Source organism: Vipera berus, assembly GCF_964194415.1.
Source record: "Vipera berus genome assembly, chromosome: 5".
Lineage (NCBI taxonomy): Eukaryota > Metazoa > Chordata > Lepidosauria > Squamata > Viperidae > Vipera > Vipera berus.
The window spans coordinates 4,835,068-4,853,484 of NC_138207.1; the positions used below are offsets into that span (position 1 = coordinate 4,835,068).

Here is an 18,417-nt window from a genome sequence, read left to right on the forward strand (position 1 = left end):
TCCCAAACAACGGAACTGCCGGCCTCCTTGGACTGGGATCCTTTTGGGAGCAGCCGCTGCTCTCTTTCGTGACCGGATCGGGCCCCAGCTTAGCTAGGATGGCTACCAACCTTGGAAGGAGCTTGGCAGCTCCTCTGAGACTAACAACCAGGTTTTGGGGAGCTGCACTGAATTCCTCAGAGGCATGGGGTGCATAGAGAGATGGAGGAAGGAAGGAAGGAAGGAAGGAAGGAAGGAAGGAAGGAAGGAAGGAAGGAAGGAAGGAAGGTGAAGAGGAAGAGAGGGAAGGAGAGAGGAAGGAGAAGAGGAAGAGAGGAAGAGAAAGGAAGGAAAGAGGGAAGGACAAGAAAAGAGGGAAAGAGGGAGGGAGGGAAGGAGAAAGGAGAGGGGAACAGGAAGAAAGGGTAAGAGAAAAGGAAGAGGGAGGGAGGGAGGGATAGAAAATGGAAGGAAGGAAGGAAAAGAGAAAGGAAGGAAGGTGAAGAGGAAGAGAGGGAAGGAGGGAGGGAGGGAGGGAGGAAGGAGAAGAGGAAGAGAATAAGAGAAAGGAAGAAATGGGAAGAGGAAAAGAGGGAGGGAAGGAGGGAAAGAGGGAGGGTGGGAGGCAGGGAAAATGGAAGGAAGGAAGGAAGGTGAAGAGGAAGAGAGGGAAGGAGGGAGGAAGAAAAACAAGAAGAGAGTAAGAGAAAGGAAGGAAGGAAGGAGAAGAGGAAAGGAGGGAGGGAGGGAGGGGAAGACAAAGGGAGGGAGGGAGAGGAACAGGAAGAAACGGTAAGAGAAAAGGAAGAGGGAGGGAGGGAGGGAGGGAGGGAGGGATAGAAAATGGAAGGAAGGTGAAGAGGAAGAGAGGGAAGGAGGGAGGGAGGAAGGAAGGAAGAAGAGGAAGAGAGTAAGAGAAAGGAAGGAAGGACAAGAGGAAGAGGAAAAGAGGGAGGGAGGGAAAGATGGAGGGAGGGAGGGAGGGAAGGAGAAAGGAGAGGGGAACAGGAAGAAAGGGTAAGAGAAAAGGAAGAGGGAGGGAGGGAGGGATAGAAAATGAAAGGAAGGAAGGAAAAGAGAAAGGAAGGAAGGTGAAGAGGAAGAGATGGAAGGAGGGAGGGAGGGAGGAAGGAGAAGAGGAAAAGGACGGAGGGGAAGACAAAGGGAGGGAGGGAGAGGAACAGGAAGAAAGGGGAAGAGAAAAGGAAGAGGGAGGGAGGGAGGGAGGGAAAATGGAAGGAAGGAAGGAAAGAAGGAAGGAAGGGGAAGGGGAACAGGAAGAAACGGGAAGAGAAAGAAAGGAAGGGGAAGAGGAAGCGAGGGAGGGAGGGAGGGAGGGAGGAGAGAGGGAAGGAGCGGGGGGGGGGGTTTTGATGATGCAGACTACACGTGGGACAGATAACGAGCCCCAAATCAATTAACAAACCGTCATGTCTTAAAGACCGGCTGTTTTAGTTAAGACTGTCTGAGAGAGTCTTGAAATGGGGCTAGTTTTTAATTTCTGGCTCAGAAGTCGCCGAGGCGCATTTCCCTCCAAAAACAAAAAGTGCTGGAGATTTGGGGGTGTCTATTCCAGGGTTCCCCACTTAGAAAAGAAACTCCAGAATCAAGAGAGGGTTCCCCCCCCCCACACACACACAGGATGGACAGGACCCTGCAAAAAGCATCCTTCACCCAACTTGGTGGGATTTGCAAAAAAAAAAAAAAACCAACCCCCCCCCAAAAGGATTTGATTTAGTAAGGCAGCGCTAATAGCCCAAACCCTCCTCCCGTTTCCTCCAACCCTGGAAAGCAAATACAACCCGGAGTATGTACAATTGGATTTAAAAAATCGCTCAATTTAGTTGCCACGAAGGAGCGCATTAGACCAGAGGGGGGGAAAAAAATTCCACTTAATAGGAGGAAATTTTCTGAAATGATCTTGAGGAGCAATCACTGCCAAACCACTGGGTGGTTTTTTTTTTATTTTATTTTCATAGCCCGCCCCCCCCCCACCCACCCCACCCCGAGACGGCTCCGTTCTAGCTAACCTTTTCTTTAGTTCATTTTCACTTAATCCTTTTGTTCGTATTAATGATGCCTTTGCCTTTAAAATGAAAGGAAGTAGGAAGATAGGACGGGGGGGGGGGGGGGAAACTTGGCAGAGGGATTCGTGGCTGGCACTGCACTGAAAAAGCGAATAAACGTTTCAAGATTAATAAGGGGGAGGGCGAGTTTTTAAAGACGCGAACACATCCCTGGTTCGCTTCACTAATTCCTTTCGCCGTCCTTTGCCCAGATATACCCTCCTGCAGGATGAAATAGTAGAAGGGACCTTGGAGGTCATCTAGTCCAACCCCCTGCTCAGGCAGGAAACCCTATACCATTTCAGACAAATGGCTGTCCAGTCTCTTCTTAAAAACCTCCAGTGTTGGAGCATTCACAACTTCTGGTGGCAAGCTGTTCCACTGGTTAATTGTCCTCGCTGTTAGGAAGTTTCTCCTGCATTTCCAAGTTGCTGGATGAATGAAGCTGGATCGCTGATTTTCACAAGATCCACAACATTGGCAGAGCCTTGGAGGCCTTTGACTTGACCCACTTATCCCAGCGGTGAGGAAACGTCCCTTCCGCATCTGGATCGCCGATACAGGCAGTCCTCGACTTACAATCCGTTCGTTTAGTGACGGTTCGAAGCGACCACGGCCCCGAAACAAAAATGACTTACTGTTTGTCTCGTGACTTGTAGAGCAACCCCAGGGTCACGGGCTTCCAAATTCAGATGCTTGGCAACTGGCTCATATTTACGACGGTCGCCCTGTGTCCCCCCCCCCCCCGGGTTCAGGCGATTCGCTTTTGCGACCTTCTGAGAAGCAAAGTCAATGGGGGGGGGGTGAGGAGAGGGAGGAGAAAGCTGGATTCACTTAACGACCGCTTGTGACTAACTTAACAACTGCTGTGTGTCAACGCTGCTAACGTCGGATGTTCCTGCTTTGACAACAGATGGAAATGCAGCTGCTTTTGAAGAGTTTCATCTGTCGCAACCCAGACACGGTGATTCAGTTAACAACTATGTTACCAACTTAACAACGGCAGGGATTCGCCTAAGAACTGCGGCGAGGAAGGCTGCACAATGAGGCAAAACTCACTTAACAATGGGGACACAACTTTTGGGCTCGGTTGCAACTCGGGATTTGGAGCCCGCAAAATCCACTAGCTGAATCCAGGTGTTCTCCAAAAGGGACCAAAGCTTGACCACCCAAGCCATTTTAAGTCATACAATCCTACAGCCGGGAAGTAGAGGTCATCCTTGAGGTCATGTAGTCTAACACCCAACTCAGAGCAGGGCCCAACAAAGTACCTCTGTCCCAAATCTGCTGTCAAAGGAAAACTCCCCATGACGTGTGACTGTTCCACCGGTATTTCTCAATTTTATTAGCTTTGAGATGCGTGGACTTCAACTCCCAGAATTCCCCAGCCAGCCATGCTGACTGGAGAATTCTGGGAGTTGAAGTCCACGCATCTCAAAGCTAAGATGGAGAAACACCCATTCATACAATCAGTCATTTCTTTCCTCTTTGCAATTTTAGCCCATTCATCCTGGTCCTCCCTCTTCCCAATCTGGCTTCTAGCCTTTCCAGATTTTCAAGGTCTCCCTAGATCAGGGGTCTTCAAACATGGCCCTCTTATGACTTGTGGACTTCAACTCCCAGAATTCCTCAGCCAGGCACGCTGGCTGAGGGATTCTGGGAGTTGAAGTCCGCAAGTCATGAAGGGTCCACAGTTCCCCCCTGTTGGCTGAGGAATTCTGGGAGTTGAAGTCCGCAAGTCATGAAGGGTCCACAGTTCCCCCCTGTTGGCTGAGGAATTCTGGGAGTTGAAGTCCGCAAGTCATAAAAGAGCCAAGTTTGAAGAACCCTGAGCTAGATGCTTGGTTTCAACCGTCACTCAGCAGACCAGACTCCTTGCTCGTCATCCGAAAGCCATCTAGAGATCAGCCAGTGGATCCTAGCCTACTTTACACCCACCCAGATAGTTGCAGGTTTCTTACATTCCCCCCCCCCTTCTTCCTTGTTTGCAGCCAACGTACCTGAAGTTTGGGGCAGAGGCCCACTCCAGCGCCAGGCAGGCCAAATCCACCGTAGCGTAAACCAGGAGGAAGAAGATGGTGACCACCGCAGCGATGGTGTTCAGCTTGCCCGAAAAGAGCACCAGCTGTGGGAAACCAGACCACAGATATCAGGAAGCATGGCAGCCAACCACAGGGCATCTCTTTCCTGGGGCACATTCCCAGCATCTCCCCCCCCCCCCCGTTGGCAGGCGGAATTCTGAGAGTTAAAACTCCACGCATCTATAATAATAATAATAAGTTGGAAGGGACCTTGGAGGTCATCTAGTCCAACCCCCTGCTCAGGCAGGAAACCCTATACCATTTCAGACAAATGGCTGTCCAGTCTCTTCTTAAAAACTTCCAGTGTTGGAGCATTCACCACTTCTGGAGGCAGGTTGTTCCACTGGTTAATTGTTCTAACTGTCAGGAAGTTTCTCCTTAGTTCTAGGTTGCTTCTCTCCTTGACTAGTTTCCATCCGTTGCTTCTTGTCTTGCTTTCTGGTGCTTTGGAAAATAGGTTGGCTCCCTCTTTGGGGCAGCCCCTGAGAGATTGGAACACTGCTATCAAGTCACCCCTAGTCCTTCTCTTTATTAAACTACACATACCCAATTCCAGCAACCGTTCCCTATATGTTTTAGCCTCCAGTCCCCTAATCATCTTTGCTGCTCTTCTCTGTACTCTTTCTAGAGTCTCAACATCTTTTTAACATCGTGGTGACCAAAACTGGATGCAGTATTCCAGGTGTGGCCTTACCAAGGCCTTGTAAAGTGGTATTAACATTTCACGTGATCTTGATTCTATCCCTCTGTTCATGCAGCCTTAGCGCTGTGTTGGCTTTTTTGGCAGCTGCAGCACACAGCTGGCTCATATCTAAGGGATCGTCCACTAGGACTCCGAGATCTCTCTCACAGTTACTACTATTGAGCAAGGTACCACCTATACTATAGCTGTGCATTTGATTTTTCCTGCCTAAATGTAGAACCTTACTCTTCCCGAGTTTGGGAAAGTTGTTTGGGTTGGAGACTGCTACAACTAAGATGATCCAAAGCCTGGAGACAAAAACATAACGAAGAACGGCTGCGGGACTTGGGTTTGGCTTGTCTAAAGAAAAGAGGAAATAAGGGGGACATGATAGCAGCGTTCCAGTATTTGAGGGGCTGCCCCAAAGAAGAGGGGGTCACGTTATTCACCAAAGCACCAGAGGGCAGGACAAGAAACAATGGTTGGAAACTGATTAAGGAGAGAAGCAACCTGGAATTAAGGAGAAACTTCCTGACGGTGAAGACAATTAACCAGTGGAACTGCTTGCCACTAGAAATCGTGGGCGCTGCATCACTGGTGGTTTTAAAGAAGAGGCTAGACAGCCACGTCTGAAATGGTATAGGTTCTCCTATTTCAGCACGGGGCTGGACTAGAAGACCTCCAAGGTCCCTTCCAGCTTCTATTCTTAGAAACCACAGCAAACCCTCCTGAAGAATTAGAAGAATTCTTGATTGTGCGGAGGGTCTATCCCTAAATACCGCAGTCCTCCATTTACAACACTTTGATTGCTGACAGAAGTTACAACAGCACTGAAAAATGTGACTGAGGACCGTTACTCACACTTACGACCACTGCAGAATCCCCAGAGTCACGGGATCAAAATTCAGATGCTTGACAACTGGCTCATATTTATGACGGTGGCAGTGTCCTCTGTTCCCCATTTGTTTCACTTAAGAAACATCCCAGTGAACAACAGAAATCTAGAGCTCAGTTATGGTCGTAAGTCAAGGACTATCTGCACCCTCCCTGTCAAACGGTTGTCCAATCTATTTTTCAAACGCCTCCAGCGATGGAGCACCCACAACCACAGGAGGCAAGCTATTCCAATAATAATAATAATAATAATAATAATAATAATAATAATAATAATAATAATAATAATAATAATAATAATAATAATATCATCATCGTCTACTCAGCACATCTTACTTTTTAAGGAGATACCTGGTTGATACCTAGGATACTGGCAGCAACCCATGTCAACCATTAGTGCCAGTCAATTTGAGTGTTCATGTTTAATGAATAAAAGTTCTATTATAATAATAATGATAATGATAATAATGATGATGATGATGATGATGATGATGATGATGATGATGATAAAGTTGGAAGGGACCTTGGAGATCATCTAGTCCAACCCCCTGCTCAGGCAAGAAACCTTATACCATTTCAGGCAAATGGCTGCCCAGTCTCTTCTTAAAAACCTCCAGTGTTGGAGCATTCACCACCTCTGGAGGCAGGTAGTTCCACTGGTTAATTGTTCTCACTGTCTGGAAGTTTCTCCTTAGTTCCAGGTTGCTTCTCTCCTTGACTAGTTTCCATCCGTTGCTTCTTGTCCTGCCTTCGGGCACCTTGGAGAATAGCTTGACTCCCTCTTCTTTGGGGCAGCCCCTGAGATGTTGGAACGCTGCTATCATGTTCCCCCTGGTCCTTCTCGTCATTAAACGAGCCACCGTTCCTTATATGTTTTAGCCTCCAGTCCTCTAACCATGAATTGTTCCCACTGTCAGAAATTTTCTCCTTATATCTAGGCTGGATCCAAACTCCCTCGCAGATTGAGGTGCCGCGCTTCGCAAAGGAACTTGCAAGAGACACAGGTAGTCCTCAGAATTTCTCTTGCTGAGACATTTGTTACGGGGGTTTCACCCCATTTTATGGCCTTCCTTGCCACAGTTGTTAAGTGAATCACTGCAGTTGTTAAGTGAGTCACACGGCTGTTAAGTGAATCTGGCTTCCCCATTACTGGTCAGAAGGTCACAAAAGGGGGGAAATCACGTGATCCCAGGACGCTGCAACTGTCGTAAATATGAGTCAGTTGCCAAGCGTTGTGAATTGTGATCACAGGACCCTTAGGGATGCTGTAGCGGTTGTTAAGTGTGAAAAATGGGCACAAGTCACTTTTTTTGAGTGCCGTGATGACTTTGAATGGTCATTAAATGGACTGTTGTGAAGTCCAAGACGACCTGTATTTCACTATTTCAGGGTAGAACAACAGCTAATGACCCTCTTTTACCGGTCTACTATAGAGAGCGTCCTCTCGTACGGTATTGTGGTTTGGTATGCTGGTCTGACAGCCGCGGATAGGAAAGTATTACAGAGGGTAGTGAGCACAGCACAAGACATTGTGGGCTGTTCCCTGACACCACTGGATGACCTCGCCAGGGCTCGTTGCCTTGGAAGAGTGAGGAAGATTCTCAGGGATGACTCCCACCCTGGACGGTATCTCTTTACTCTCCTACCATCCGGTAGCAGATACAGGAATATAGCCAGCCGTACCAACAGGCTGAAAAATAGCTTTTATCCGTGGGCTGTTAGGCTTTTAAATGGGACATAATCTTATGCAGAATTGACTTGGGAGGCCGGTGTGTGGTGTGGTTGGTTCACACAGTGTGGTGGGATGGAGGGTTTGTTGTCACTGTGTGTTGGGGGGGAGAGCACGGGGCTCAGCTAATCTCGATGTACACATGTTGTACTTTGACAATAAAGGTTTATTATTACTAGCCCCTTCCTTCCCCTACCGTGCAGTTTCCTTCGGACGAGCTGTTCCTTAAAACGGAGAGCCCCACTGGGGGGGTTAATAAAGGGCACAGAGTGAGACAGAAAACTACAAATTAAAAGCCGTTCCCAACTCATATCACCAAACAGTTTTATGCCCATTTCAAAAAAACGTTTGCGGCCAACAGGCTCTGTCCAGTCAAAAGGTTTGCCTTTGAATGCAACCCCCCCCACCCCGATAACGATGGCAGCAAAACCAGCGCTGTTTAAAAACGCTATTTGAATAAAGAAATTTTTTTTTTGCTTGCTTGAGCGTTGATCCAGTTTTGCTCTGTCGGATGTTATTTTGCTTTTAAAAAAAAAAATGACGACAACTACGAATCTAAATGACAAGTCCTATTTTAATTACGGTTTTTGAACACGCTCTAGCTCAAAAATGCATTGAGATAGAGATATATACTTTGAACAGAAAACTTTGTCATTATGGTAATGGTGCTTTTTTGGGTGTGTGTGTGTGTGTGTGAAATAAACAGATAACTGCTTTCTCCTCTGTATTTTAGTACTTGGGAGCTGTTGATCTATTAGATCTATATATTTATTTATTTATTTATTTGGTTTATATACCGCCCTATTCCCGAAGGACTCAGGGCGGTTTACAGGGCAGAATTTAAAAATACAATATAAAATTAAAATAAAATTAAATTAAGTCTATGCTAAATGCATCACAAACAATGCCATAGTTTTGTTTTAACCCTGGCTTTTTCAACAGTCAGTCGGATCTGCAGTTACCCTAAACCAGGCATGTCAAATTGCCGGCCCATGGGCCGGATGCGTCATGCCGAAACCGCACCCACCCCATTGCCGGCAATGGGGAAAAGGTTCCGATACGTCGCGTGACGTCGCGGGTTTTGACATGCCTGCGCCTAAACCATGGTTTTTACACACCACCCTGGCTGAGTTCATGAGGTATGCTAAACAAATCCAGACAGAGAATATTGCAATTCAGCCCATAAATTCGTCAAAAGCATACTTAACTCCAAAAAGACTCCAGTGTGGTGTAGTGGTTAGAGTACTGGACCAGGAATGGACAGGTTTAAGTCCCAATTCTGCTCTGCAAATGACTGGGTGACTGTGAGCCAGTCCTTGTCTGAATCAAAGCCTACCTCGAAAGGTGGCTGTTTGGAGAAAAATGCCACGCTGATAGTCTAGAGCAGGGGGGTCTTCAACCTTGGCCCTTTTATGACTTGTGGACTTCAGCTCCCTGAATTCCTCAGCCAGGCGTGATGAAGTCCATGCTGGCGGAGGGATTCTGGGAGTTGAAGTCCACAAGTCATAAAGGGCCATATTTCCCCATGCTAGCTGAGGAATTCTGGGAGTTGAAAGTCCACAAGTCATAAAAGGGGCCAAGTTTGAAGACCCCTGCTGTAGAGCAAGGAGACTCCAAACTTTTACAACTTTAAAGACTTGTGGACTTCAACTCCCAGAATTCCTCCGCCAGCACGGACCATTTCTGGACTCCAACTCCCAGAATTCCCCCGCCAGCATGGCTGACGGAGGAATTCTGGGAGTTGAAGTCCACAAGTCATAAAGGGCCATATTTCCCCATGCTAGCTGAGGAATTCTGGGAGTTGAAAGTCCACAAGTCATAAAAGGGGCCAAGTTTGAAGACCCCTGCTCTAGAGCAAGGAGACTCCAAACTTTTACAACTTTAAAGACTTGTGGACTTCAACTCCCAGAATTCTTCCGCCAGCACGGACCATTTCTGGACTCCAACTCCCAAAATTCCTCCGCCTGCATGGCTGACAGAGGAATTCTGGGAGTTGAAGTCCACAAGTGTTAGAAGTTGCCAGGTTTGGAGTTCCCCCCGTTCAAGAGGAAAGGCAGAGTATAAAACTCACGAAACGTGGGCCCTCTTGACAAGAGTCTGGAATTGTTTCTCCTCCTTGCTAGGGCTGAGAGAGAAGAGAGAGAGAGAGAGAGAGGGCCTGACCTTAAAGTCACCCTGCTGAATTTCGGCCCGAAGGCAGAACTCGAACTCAGGATCTCCTGTTTTCTAGCCGGGTGCCTTAGCTACCACCCCCAACTGGCTCTCATTAACGCTAAGAAACAATGAAAGAAAACAGCTTCGGACAAGCGGGAGAGACCCTCAACCTAGGTTGGAGAAAAGACCAAATTGCCGTGTTGGTCCGCTGTGCTCCGTCTGAGCCAAGAAATCACAGTAAGCTTCCGATTCACATGGAGAATTACAAATTCTCCGTCGTATTCTGGCTGAGTCAGCGGTGTGATCTGATCGGAATCCACGGTGTGGCGAGGGGAGGAAGGGGCGTGTGTGTTTGTGTGTGTGTGTGTGTGTGTGTGTGTGTGTGTGTGTGTAAACCAGACAAGGGAAAAAGAGAGATCGGATTGAGGGCACCTTCTGAGCTCCCCAAGGAAATGCAAAGATTAAAGCTTCACGCAGAAATAAGCGCAAACAAGGCACTGTGGGAATCTGCTCGCTCCCGAAAGAAAAGGTATTTCTACACAATAAAACCACCTTATGAAGCTCTTAAAAAAAAGAGCGTTTCTGAGAGCGCCGGTGTAATTGCCCGGGTATTGTTCAATGAGAAGTCCGGCGCAGTCTTGATCAAAGCATCGTTCCCCACCCAGCCGGGCACAAGGGCAGGGAAGGAGCTGGGGAAGAAGGCCAGCTCCAGAGACCGCAGGATCCAGGGCAGCGTTTTTCAGTCTTGGCAAGTTTACGATGGGTGGACTTCAACTCCCAGAATTCCTCTGCCAGCCCTGCGGTTTTCTTCCGGGGTGTTGTTTTTTTTTCCCCAGCAACCTTGGTTAACTCATGCTCGGGAACTCCTGGTGGTCCCCCATCCGCACTCCGACCTGTCCCGAAGCTGCTAACGTTAAGCGTGGCGTTTCTCAACCTTGGCAGCTTTAAGATGGGTGGACCTCAACACTCAGAATTAGCTGGCTGGGGAATTCTGGGAGTTGAAGTCCACCTCTCTTAAGTGGAGAAACAGTGAATTAAAGAAGCTTTACAGGCTGGCAGTTTGGGGAATAATCCAACTTTCCCCCCTTTGCTGGCAACTTTTGATGCAGCCAGCTTTTTGGCTGAACCTCGGGGTGCCTGGCTCCTTGGACTTCAACTCCCAGAATTCCCCAGCCAGCCCTGAGGTTTTCTTCTAGGGCGTTTTTTTCCCCAGCAACCTTGGTTAACTCATGCTCGGGAACTCCTGGTGGTCCCCCATCCGCACTCCAACCTGTCCCGAAGCTGCTAATGTTACTGTGATGTTTCTCAACCTTTAGAATGGGTGGACTTCAACTCTCAGAATTCCCCAGCTCAGCACGCTGGCTGAGGAATTCTGGGAGTTGAAGTCCACCCATCTTAAATCTGCCGAGATCGAGAAACAAGACTATACAGGTAGTCCTTGACTTACGACCACAATCGAGCCCAGAACGTATGTTGCTAAGTGAGAAATTTGTTAAGTGAGTTCTCTTCCCAGGTTACGGCTTTCCTTGCCACATCTCTTAAGCGGTTGTTAAATTAGTCACACGGTCATTAAGTGAATCTGGCTACCCCCATGGACTTGGCTTGTCGGGAGGTCGCAAAATGGGGATCGCGTGACCCCGGGGGACACCGCAGCCGTCACAAATATGAAACAGTTGTCAAGCATCCGAATGTAAATCAGGTGACCAGGGGGGGTTGCTGCAACGGTCGTAAGTGTGAAAAATGGTCACCAGTCCCCTTTATAAGGGCCCTGGTAACTGCTGTAAGTCGAGGACTATCTGTACAGGGGCTTCTCTAGAGGAAAAACTACATCCTACCCCTAAATTCAATTTTTCCTATTTGCTCTGGCATCCCGGTGCTTTACAGTAGCACCCCCCCTCCTCCCCCGTTTGTCCACTTAAAACAAGCCGGCTCTTTTCAAACCGTGGTCTGATCTGCCGGGAATTGCTGAAGGAGGGAAGTGAGGGTGGGGTGGGGGACATCAGAGACAAGAGGCTGAGTTAATTCAAGCCATTTAAGCAATTGGGGACCTCGAGCCGATATATATCGAGTTAATAGCGTGCGCCAAGCAAGCCGCGATTGTGCCTGGTTGCAGTGATGGAGCTGGCGAGGCTGCTGCTCCCGGCTCCCCTGACGCTGCTCGCCTTTGATTTATAATTCATTTAGCGGCTCGTCAAAGCGAAGGAGCCACTTCTGAAAGACACCGGGGTGAGGTGTGCTGAGTGAGCCCGCGAGGCTGAAGGGGTCTCCGCTGTCCACGCGCGCGCAGATGGGTCCCGAGGAGCGCCGGGGGTAGAAAAAGCTCAATAAGCCAACATCTGCAGCCTTGCTTCAATCCAGGAGGTTGGCCAACCTAGCCTGCTGTGTGTGTGTGTGTGTGTGTGTGTGTGTGTGTGTGTGTGTGAATGGATCCCATCTGGGGTGCTGGGTCATGGAAGGAAGCCTGCTTAGCCCCCCCCGTCAATCACTGTTTTTTGGGACAAGGCAGACGTGGTCCATCGTGGGAGACGGGCCTCCCATGCACGCTTCATTTTTTTAAATTTTGGGCTCTAAATTCAATTAATTGTTTTAATTAACTGTTTTAAATCTTCTAATTTTTGTATGGTATGATTTTAACTGCCCTGTAAACCGCCCTGAGTCCTACGGGAATAGGGCGGTATAGAAATCAAAATAATAAATAAATAATAAATAAATACATTGCTTTCCAAGGAGAAAAAGAGCTTAGCGCTGGGAGTCAGGCACGTTTCTCCTTTTCCCAGCACAGAGTCCTCGACTTAATGGCACTTTGCTTAGTGACCCGTTCAGAGTTAGAGCGACCCTGAAAAAAAGGGACTTGTGACCGTTTTTCACACTTAGCGGCCCGTTGCAGCCTCCCTGTGGTCACGTGATCCAAATTCAGAAGCTTGGCTGCTGACTCGTATTTATGACGGTGGCAGCGTCCCGGGGGGGGGCGGGGCGGGGGAGGGAATCAGGCGATCCCCTTTTTGCAAACTTCTGACGAGCGAAGTCCGCGGGGGAGGCCAGATGGCCTGAACCACCCTCTTCCTAACCGAATGGCTGCGCGGATTCACTTAACAGCTGTGGCACGCAAGGTCGTCAAAGGGGGCGAAACTCACTTCCAAAAATGCCCCACTTAGCGGCAGGAACTTGAGGCTCAGCCGTGGCCGTAAGCCGAGAACCACCTACGCCTATTTGTCTGTCTTCCCAAACACACATTCGACGCCTCCCCAGCCTGCTCCCGTTGCAAGCGGCAGCCCTCACAACTCACACAACGGCAATATGGGGAGGGGGGGGGCTGTCGGCTTCGGCCCAGCAGCCCCCCCTTTAATGGTTTCCCCCTCCCCGTTCTTTTCAACTGCTCCGCAATGTTCTCGGCTGGCTAATGGGGCAATTTTTTTATTCTTTGCATTACACCCATTTGTCCAATTTGCCGTGCCATTCGGAGAGGCGAAGATGACGGCAGATTAGCCGTGTGTGTGTGTGTGTGTGTGTGTGTGTGTTTTCTCCGGAGCGTCGGCTGTCCTCCATCTTGGGAAGGTGACACAGCCCATCTTGGTCGGAGACAATTTGCACAGGGGCCTCGGACCAGCGGCGGAAAGCAGCTTCTGACAGGACCCGAGCTGAGACTTTAGGGGCCTGAATTTGAATTTGGAGCTTTGAACGGGACAAGGGAGTCCTCGACGTGTGTCCACGATGTTACGTGTGAGGCGTTTGTTTAAGGGAGTTTTGCCCCATTTCGCGGCCTTCCTCGCCGCAGCTGTTAAGGGCATTGCTGAGGACGGTAAGTTAGTAACCTGGTCGTTAAGTGGATCTCGCTTCCCCCGGTGACTGAACAAGACTAGTCTGACAGATTATTTTGCCTGTCAGAAGGCCGCAAAAGGGGTCGCGTGAACTTAGGACACAGCAACGGTGCTGGGAGTTGAAGTCCAGGCATGCTGGATGGGGAATTCTGGGAACTGAAGTCCAGGCATGCTGGATGGGGAATTCTGGAAGTCGAAGTCCAAGCGTGCTGGCTGGGGAATTCTGGGAGTCGAAGTCCAAGCGTGCTGGATGGGGAATTCTGGGAGTTGAAGTCTGGGGGTGCTGGATAAGGAATTCTGGGAGTTGAAGTCCAGGGATGCTGGATGGGGAATTCTGGGAGTTGAAGTCGAGGCATGCTGGATGGGGAATTCTGGGAGCCGAAGTCCAAGCATGCTGGCTGGGGAATTCTGGGAGTTGAAGTCCAAGCGTGCTGGCTGGGGAATTCTGGGAGTTGAAGTCCAAGCGTGCTGGCTGGGGAATTCTGGGAGTTGAAGTCCGGGCATGCTGCCAGGGGAATTCTGGGAGTTGAAGTCCACGCCTCTTAACAAGGCCAAGAAAGACTGCTTTACAAAAACTCTGTCTTCTGTGAAAGCAGAGCCATGCTTAACAGATGGCTTGTGGGACCCAAGTACACAGCCCAAAGCAGGGGGCTACCCCACTGCCCACATTCCCCCTTCCAAAACTTTTCCAACTTTTTCCAACTCAACTTCTCTCCTCTTGGCTCCTCCTTCGCAAAACCTTTGATCAAACTCAGATCTTCCATTTTGCCTTTCTAATGCATTTTTATCCCTGCGTTTCCAAACAAAGTGGCTCTTGCAAAAATTGGCCTGCGGAGGCAGCGAGACACTATAAACTTATGCCGGTAGATCAAAATGTCATTTGAAAGATAAGGCCACCACGAGCACAGTATCCCGGGAAATATTTTCGGACTTTTTAAAACGTTTCTGGATGGAGTTTTAATCATATTCTCATAAGCCCATCGTGACTATTTTCAGTGTAGGCAGCGGACCCTCCAGCCTAGTTTACATTTACTATCGATAGAGCCTGTCTTTCAAGAACATCAGCAGGGCAGGGGGCAAAAAAGTCAAAATGGTGGCTGCAGCTGCACCATACAGTCTCACTATTTATGAACTAGCAAAACTCACTGAACAACTGTCTCGCTTAGCAACAGAACTGTTGGGCCTCAGTTACGGTCGCAAGATGAGAATGAAGAGGGAGGCAAGCTATTCTCCAAAGCACCCGAAGGAAGGACAAGAAGCAACGGATGGAAACTCATCAAGGAGAGAAGCAACCTGGAACTAAGGAGGAATTTCTTAACAGTGAGAACAATTAACCAGTGGAACTGCTTGCCTCCAGAAGCTGTGAATGCTCCAACCCTGGAAGTTTTTAAGAAGAGACTGGACAGCCATTTGTCTGAAATGGCATAGGCTTTCCTGCCTGAGCAGGGGGTTGGACTAGATGACCTCCAAGGTCCCTCCCAACTTTACTATTATGATTATGATTAAGATGGGAATCCTGCCTGTATCCCCTAAATCGCAGACCAATCCAGTCACCTGCGTTCGTGTCAACAGGGTCAAGCCCCAAGAAAGCAAAATCAAGGTTTGTGCCAATGCACAGGGTGAGACTTTCTCTGGCAAAGCATGTTGTGTGAATGCACAGAGAGACCGGAAAAAGAGGAAGCAGTGGACTCACCTGTACAAGGATCCAGGAGAAGATGACAGCCACCCACGGGTTCCCACCAGCCGATGTCTGTTTGGCTGGACCCAAAACTTTGCCTTTATCACCAAGGGGACAGGAAGAGAGAAAATAAAACGATCCATTAAGATCAATTCTGCGTAGGCATAGACAGACAATTGGAGGCAACTCAGACCCGGAACGTGACAGCAGAAAGCCTTTTTAATCAATTCTATTCCTTAGATCGGGTTTTTTTTTCTTCCAAACTCCACAACTTTAAGGCAGGCGGACTTCAACTCCCAGAATTCCCCAACCAGCATTCTGGGAGTTGGAAGTCCAGCTATCTGAAAGTTGCCAAGGTTGAGAAACACTAAAGCAGGGGTCTTCAAACTCGGCTCTTTTATGACTCATGGACTTCAACTCCCAGAATTCCTCAGCCAGTGTGCCTGACTGAGGAATTCTGGGAGTTGAAGTCCATGAGTCATAAAAAGGCCGAGTTTGAAGACCCATGCACTAAAGTTTCCAACTCAGAAGCGATGTTGAAAAGGTGAACATTTTAACCAGTACATTTTAAACAGTATTACCAGCCTCAATTTTGAAAAGTATGATTGCATATATATATATATATTTTTTTTTAAAAAAAGAGAGAGACATCTCAAGAACTCTCTAAGGACAAAATATTCTTTTCTCCAGGGAAAGAAAAAAAAAAGAGAAGAAATACGTTTTCTAAGAAACCTGATGGATCCACAATTATCTACTATCATAACTAAAAAAGAACGGAGCGCCTTTATTCTCCGTCAATAGGTCCAGTTTCCCCCCCCCCTATTTTCCCCCCAGGAGTCTCAAAATCTGTGGCCGAACTTGGGGTAGGGAACTCCGCAAGCCAGTTGCATGCTGGGTAAAATTACCTTTCCTTTCGTATGTCCTCATTCAGCGCCCATTTAGTTTTACAAGGTGAAGCGGGAGTTGTAATATAAGAAGGGAAAAAAAAACGGTTTGCCTCTTTAACGGTCTCAGCACCACACTGTTCTTTCTTATACTTCTATCACAGCGTGTTCTAATTTTTGTCGGAGGGGCTAAAAAAACCGCAAACAAATCCACTATACAGGTGGTCCTCGACTTACAACAGCTCATCTAGAGACCGTCCGAAGTTACGGAGGCGCCGAAAAAAGGGGGTGATGACCAGTTTTTCACAGGGCACTACAAGGGGATATGACTGTTTTTTCACACGACCGTTGCAGCACGTGATCAAAATTCAGACACTGGGCAACTGACTCACATTTATGACGGCTGCAGTGTTCATGTGATCCCCTTTTGCGACCTTCTGACAAGCAAGGTCAACAAGAAAGCCCGATTCATTTAACAACTGCAGTGATTCACATAACCCAGCGCTCTTCAAACCTGACCCTTTTATGACTCGTGGACTTCAAGTCCCAGAATTCCTCAGTCAGGCACGCCTGGCTGAGGAATTCTGGGAGCTGAAGTCCACGAGTCGTAAAAGGGCCAGGTTTGAAGACCCCTGACTTAACCACTGTGGTAAGAAAGGACGTAAGATGGGGCAAAATTCACTTAACAACTCTCGCCTAGCAATAGAAACGTGGTTGTAAGTTCAGGTAGCCCTCGATTTATCACAGTTCATTTAGCGACCGTTCGAAGTTACGCCAGCACTGAAGAAAGAGACTTATGACCATTTTTCAGTGTTACGGCCCTTGAAGCATCCCCATGGTCATGTGATCAAAATTCAGACACTTGGAAACTGACTCATATTTATGACGGTTGTAGTGTCCCAGGGTCACGTGACCATCTTTTGCAACCTTCGGACAAGCAAAGTCAAGAGGGGGAGGCCAGATTCACTTAACAATTGTGTTACTAACTTAACAACTGCAGTGATTCACTTAACAACAGTGGCAAAAAAACCCATCACAAAGAAAATACTTTATACAGGTGGTCCTTGACTTACGGCCACAATTGAACTCAAAATTTCTGTCCCTAAGCGAGACAGTTGTTAAATGAACTTGGCCGTTCATTTAACAACTGTCTCGCTTAGGGACAGAAATTTTGAGTTCAATTGTGGCCATAAGACAAGGACCACCTGTATAAAGTATTTTCTTAATTCAGTTCTAGAATTCTAAATTCTATAATTGGAACTTAGCCTCTTAGGATGACAGGACTTTAGCTACGAGACCTGTTGAATTCTGAGAATTGAATTCCAGGCATCTTAAAGTTGCTAAGGTTATAGGAACACCGTCGTAGGTCCGAGGACTACCTTTAACAATTCTTTTCTAATGACCTCAGAATGGGATCTTGGTTTTTCTTCTTTTTCCTCACCGCACCCAGACACTGGATCCGTGTTTGCACTGAGCGAGACTTGCTTAGTTACCATCATTCAATACCTATCAGCTCATTTGTGCCATTAAGTATTTTTGCCTCAATATTTCACACTTTACGCTCCCTTGCACATTTCGCTGTTTGCCATTTTCAAGCCCATTTCCTCAGACGGAAGGAAAATTTTCACCGCTTCGTAACTTCTCCCTCGCTTCAATCCTCCTCTTCTTAGTCACACACCCTGCTGCCCCCCCCTCCGTGAAAAACGGAACTTAACAGATAAAATCTGCTTTTCCTTATAAGAGCAGTCCTTCCTTTCTCTGCAAAGGATGGTAGCAAAAAACCCCCAAGACTTTTTTTTTTACTTTATTATTTCATTTTATTTAGTTGGCCAAGTGTGGTTATAGACAGGCCAGGAACGAGAGTCGCCGGGACAGAAGCAGCCCTGTGTACTTGCAAAACAGAATATAATAATTATAACGCTAAAGCGTACAGCCAATAAAACAGGGAAGTAAAAAAATAATAATAAAGGGGATAGATAATAATACTGCAGCCACACTCTGTGGGTTAATGGACATAAGCAATAGGGCGGGGGGGGGGGAAACCTGTATTTTGTCAGCTGCAAAATTAGGTTTTCAGCAGAGTAATAGCGCAAGGGAAGAAACTGTCCCTGTGCTTAGTTATCTTGCCACGCAATGCTCTACAGCGCCATCCCGAGGGAAAGAGTTGAAACAGTTTGTGTCAGCTTGTGAAGGTATCTTGTCAGCCTCCCTTCCGAGGCCCAAATTTCCGTTGCTAAGCGAGGCAGCTTGCTTCGCCCCATTTTACAAACTTTCTTGCCGCAGTCGTTAAGTGAATCGCCGGAGATGTTAAGTCAGAAACGCGGTGGTTAAACGCATCCGGCTTCCCCGTGGACTTTGCCTGTCAGAAGTTCGCAGAAAGGGGATTGTGTGACACACACCCCACCCCCCACGGAGGCTGCAACTGTCGTAAATGTGAGTCAGTTGCCAAGCG

The 18,417-nt window shown here is 47.9% G+C and overlaps 1 protein-coding gene across 2 annotated transcripts in view; it reads right to left on the minus strand.

The window, feature by feature from the left end:
* LOC308669013 (solute carrier family 12 member 9-like) overlaps positions 1 to 18,417 on the minus strand; it is a 376,525-nt gene that overhangs the window by 50,652 nt on the left and 307,456 nt on the right. For both annotated transcript variants that reach the window (XM_081329437.1, XM_081329436.1), the window contains 2 exons: positions 15,097 to 15,179; positions 4,046 to 4,170 (listed from right to left, as the gene is read on the minus strand). In XM_081329437.1, the coding sequence (XP_081185563.1) occupies positions 4,046 to 4,170; positions 15,097 to 15,179 (208 nt within the window). The remainder of the gene's footprint in view (positions 1 to 4,045; positions 4,171 to 15,096; positions 15,180 to 18,417) is intronic.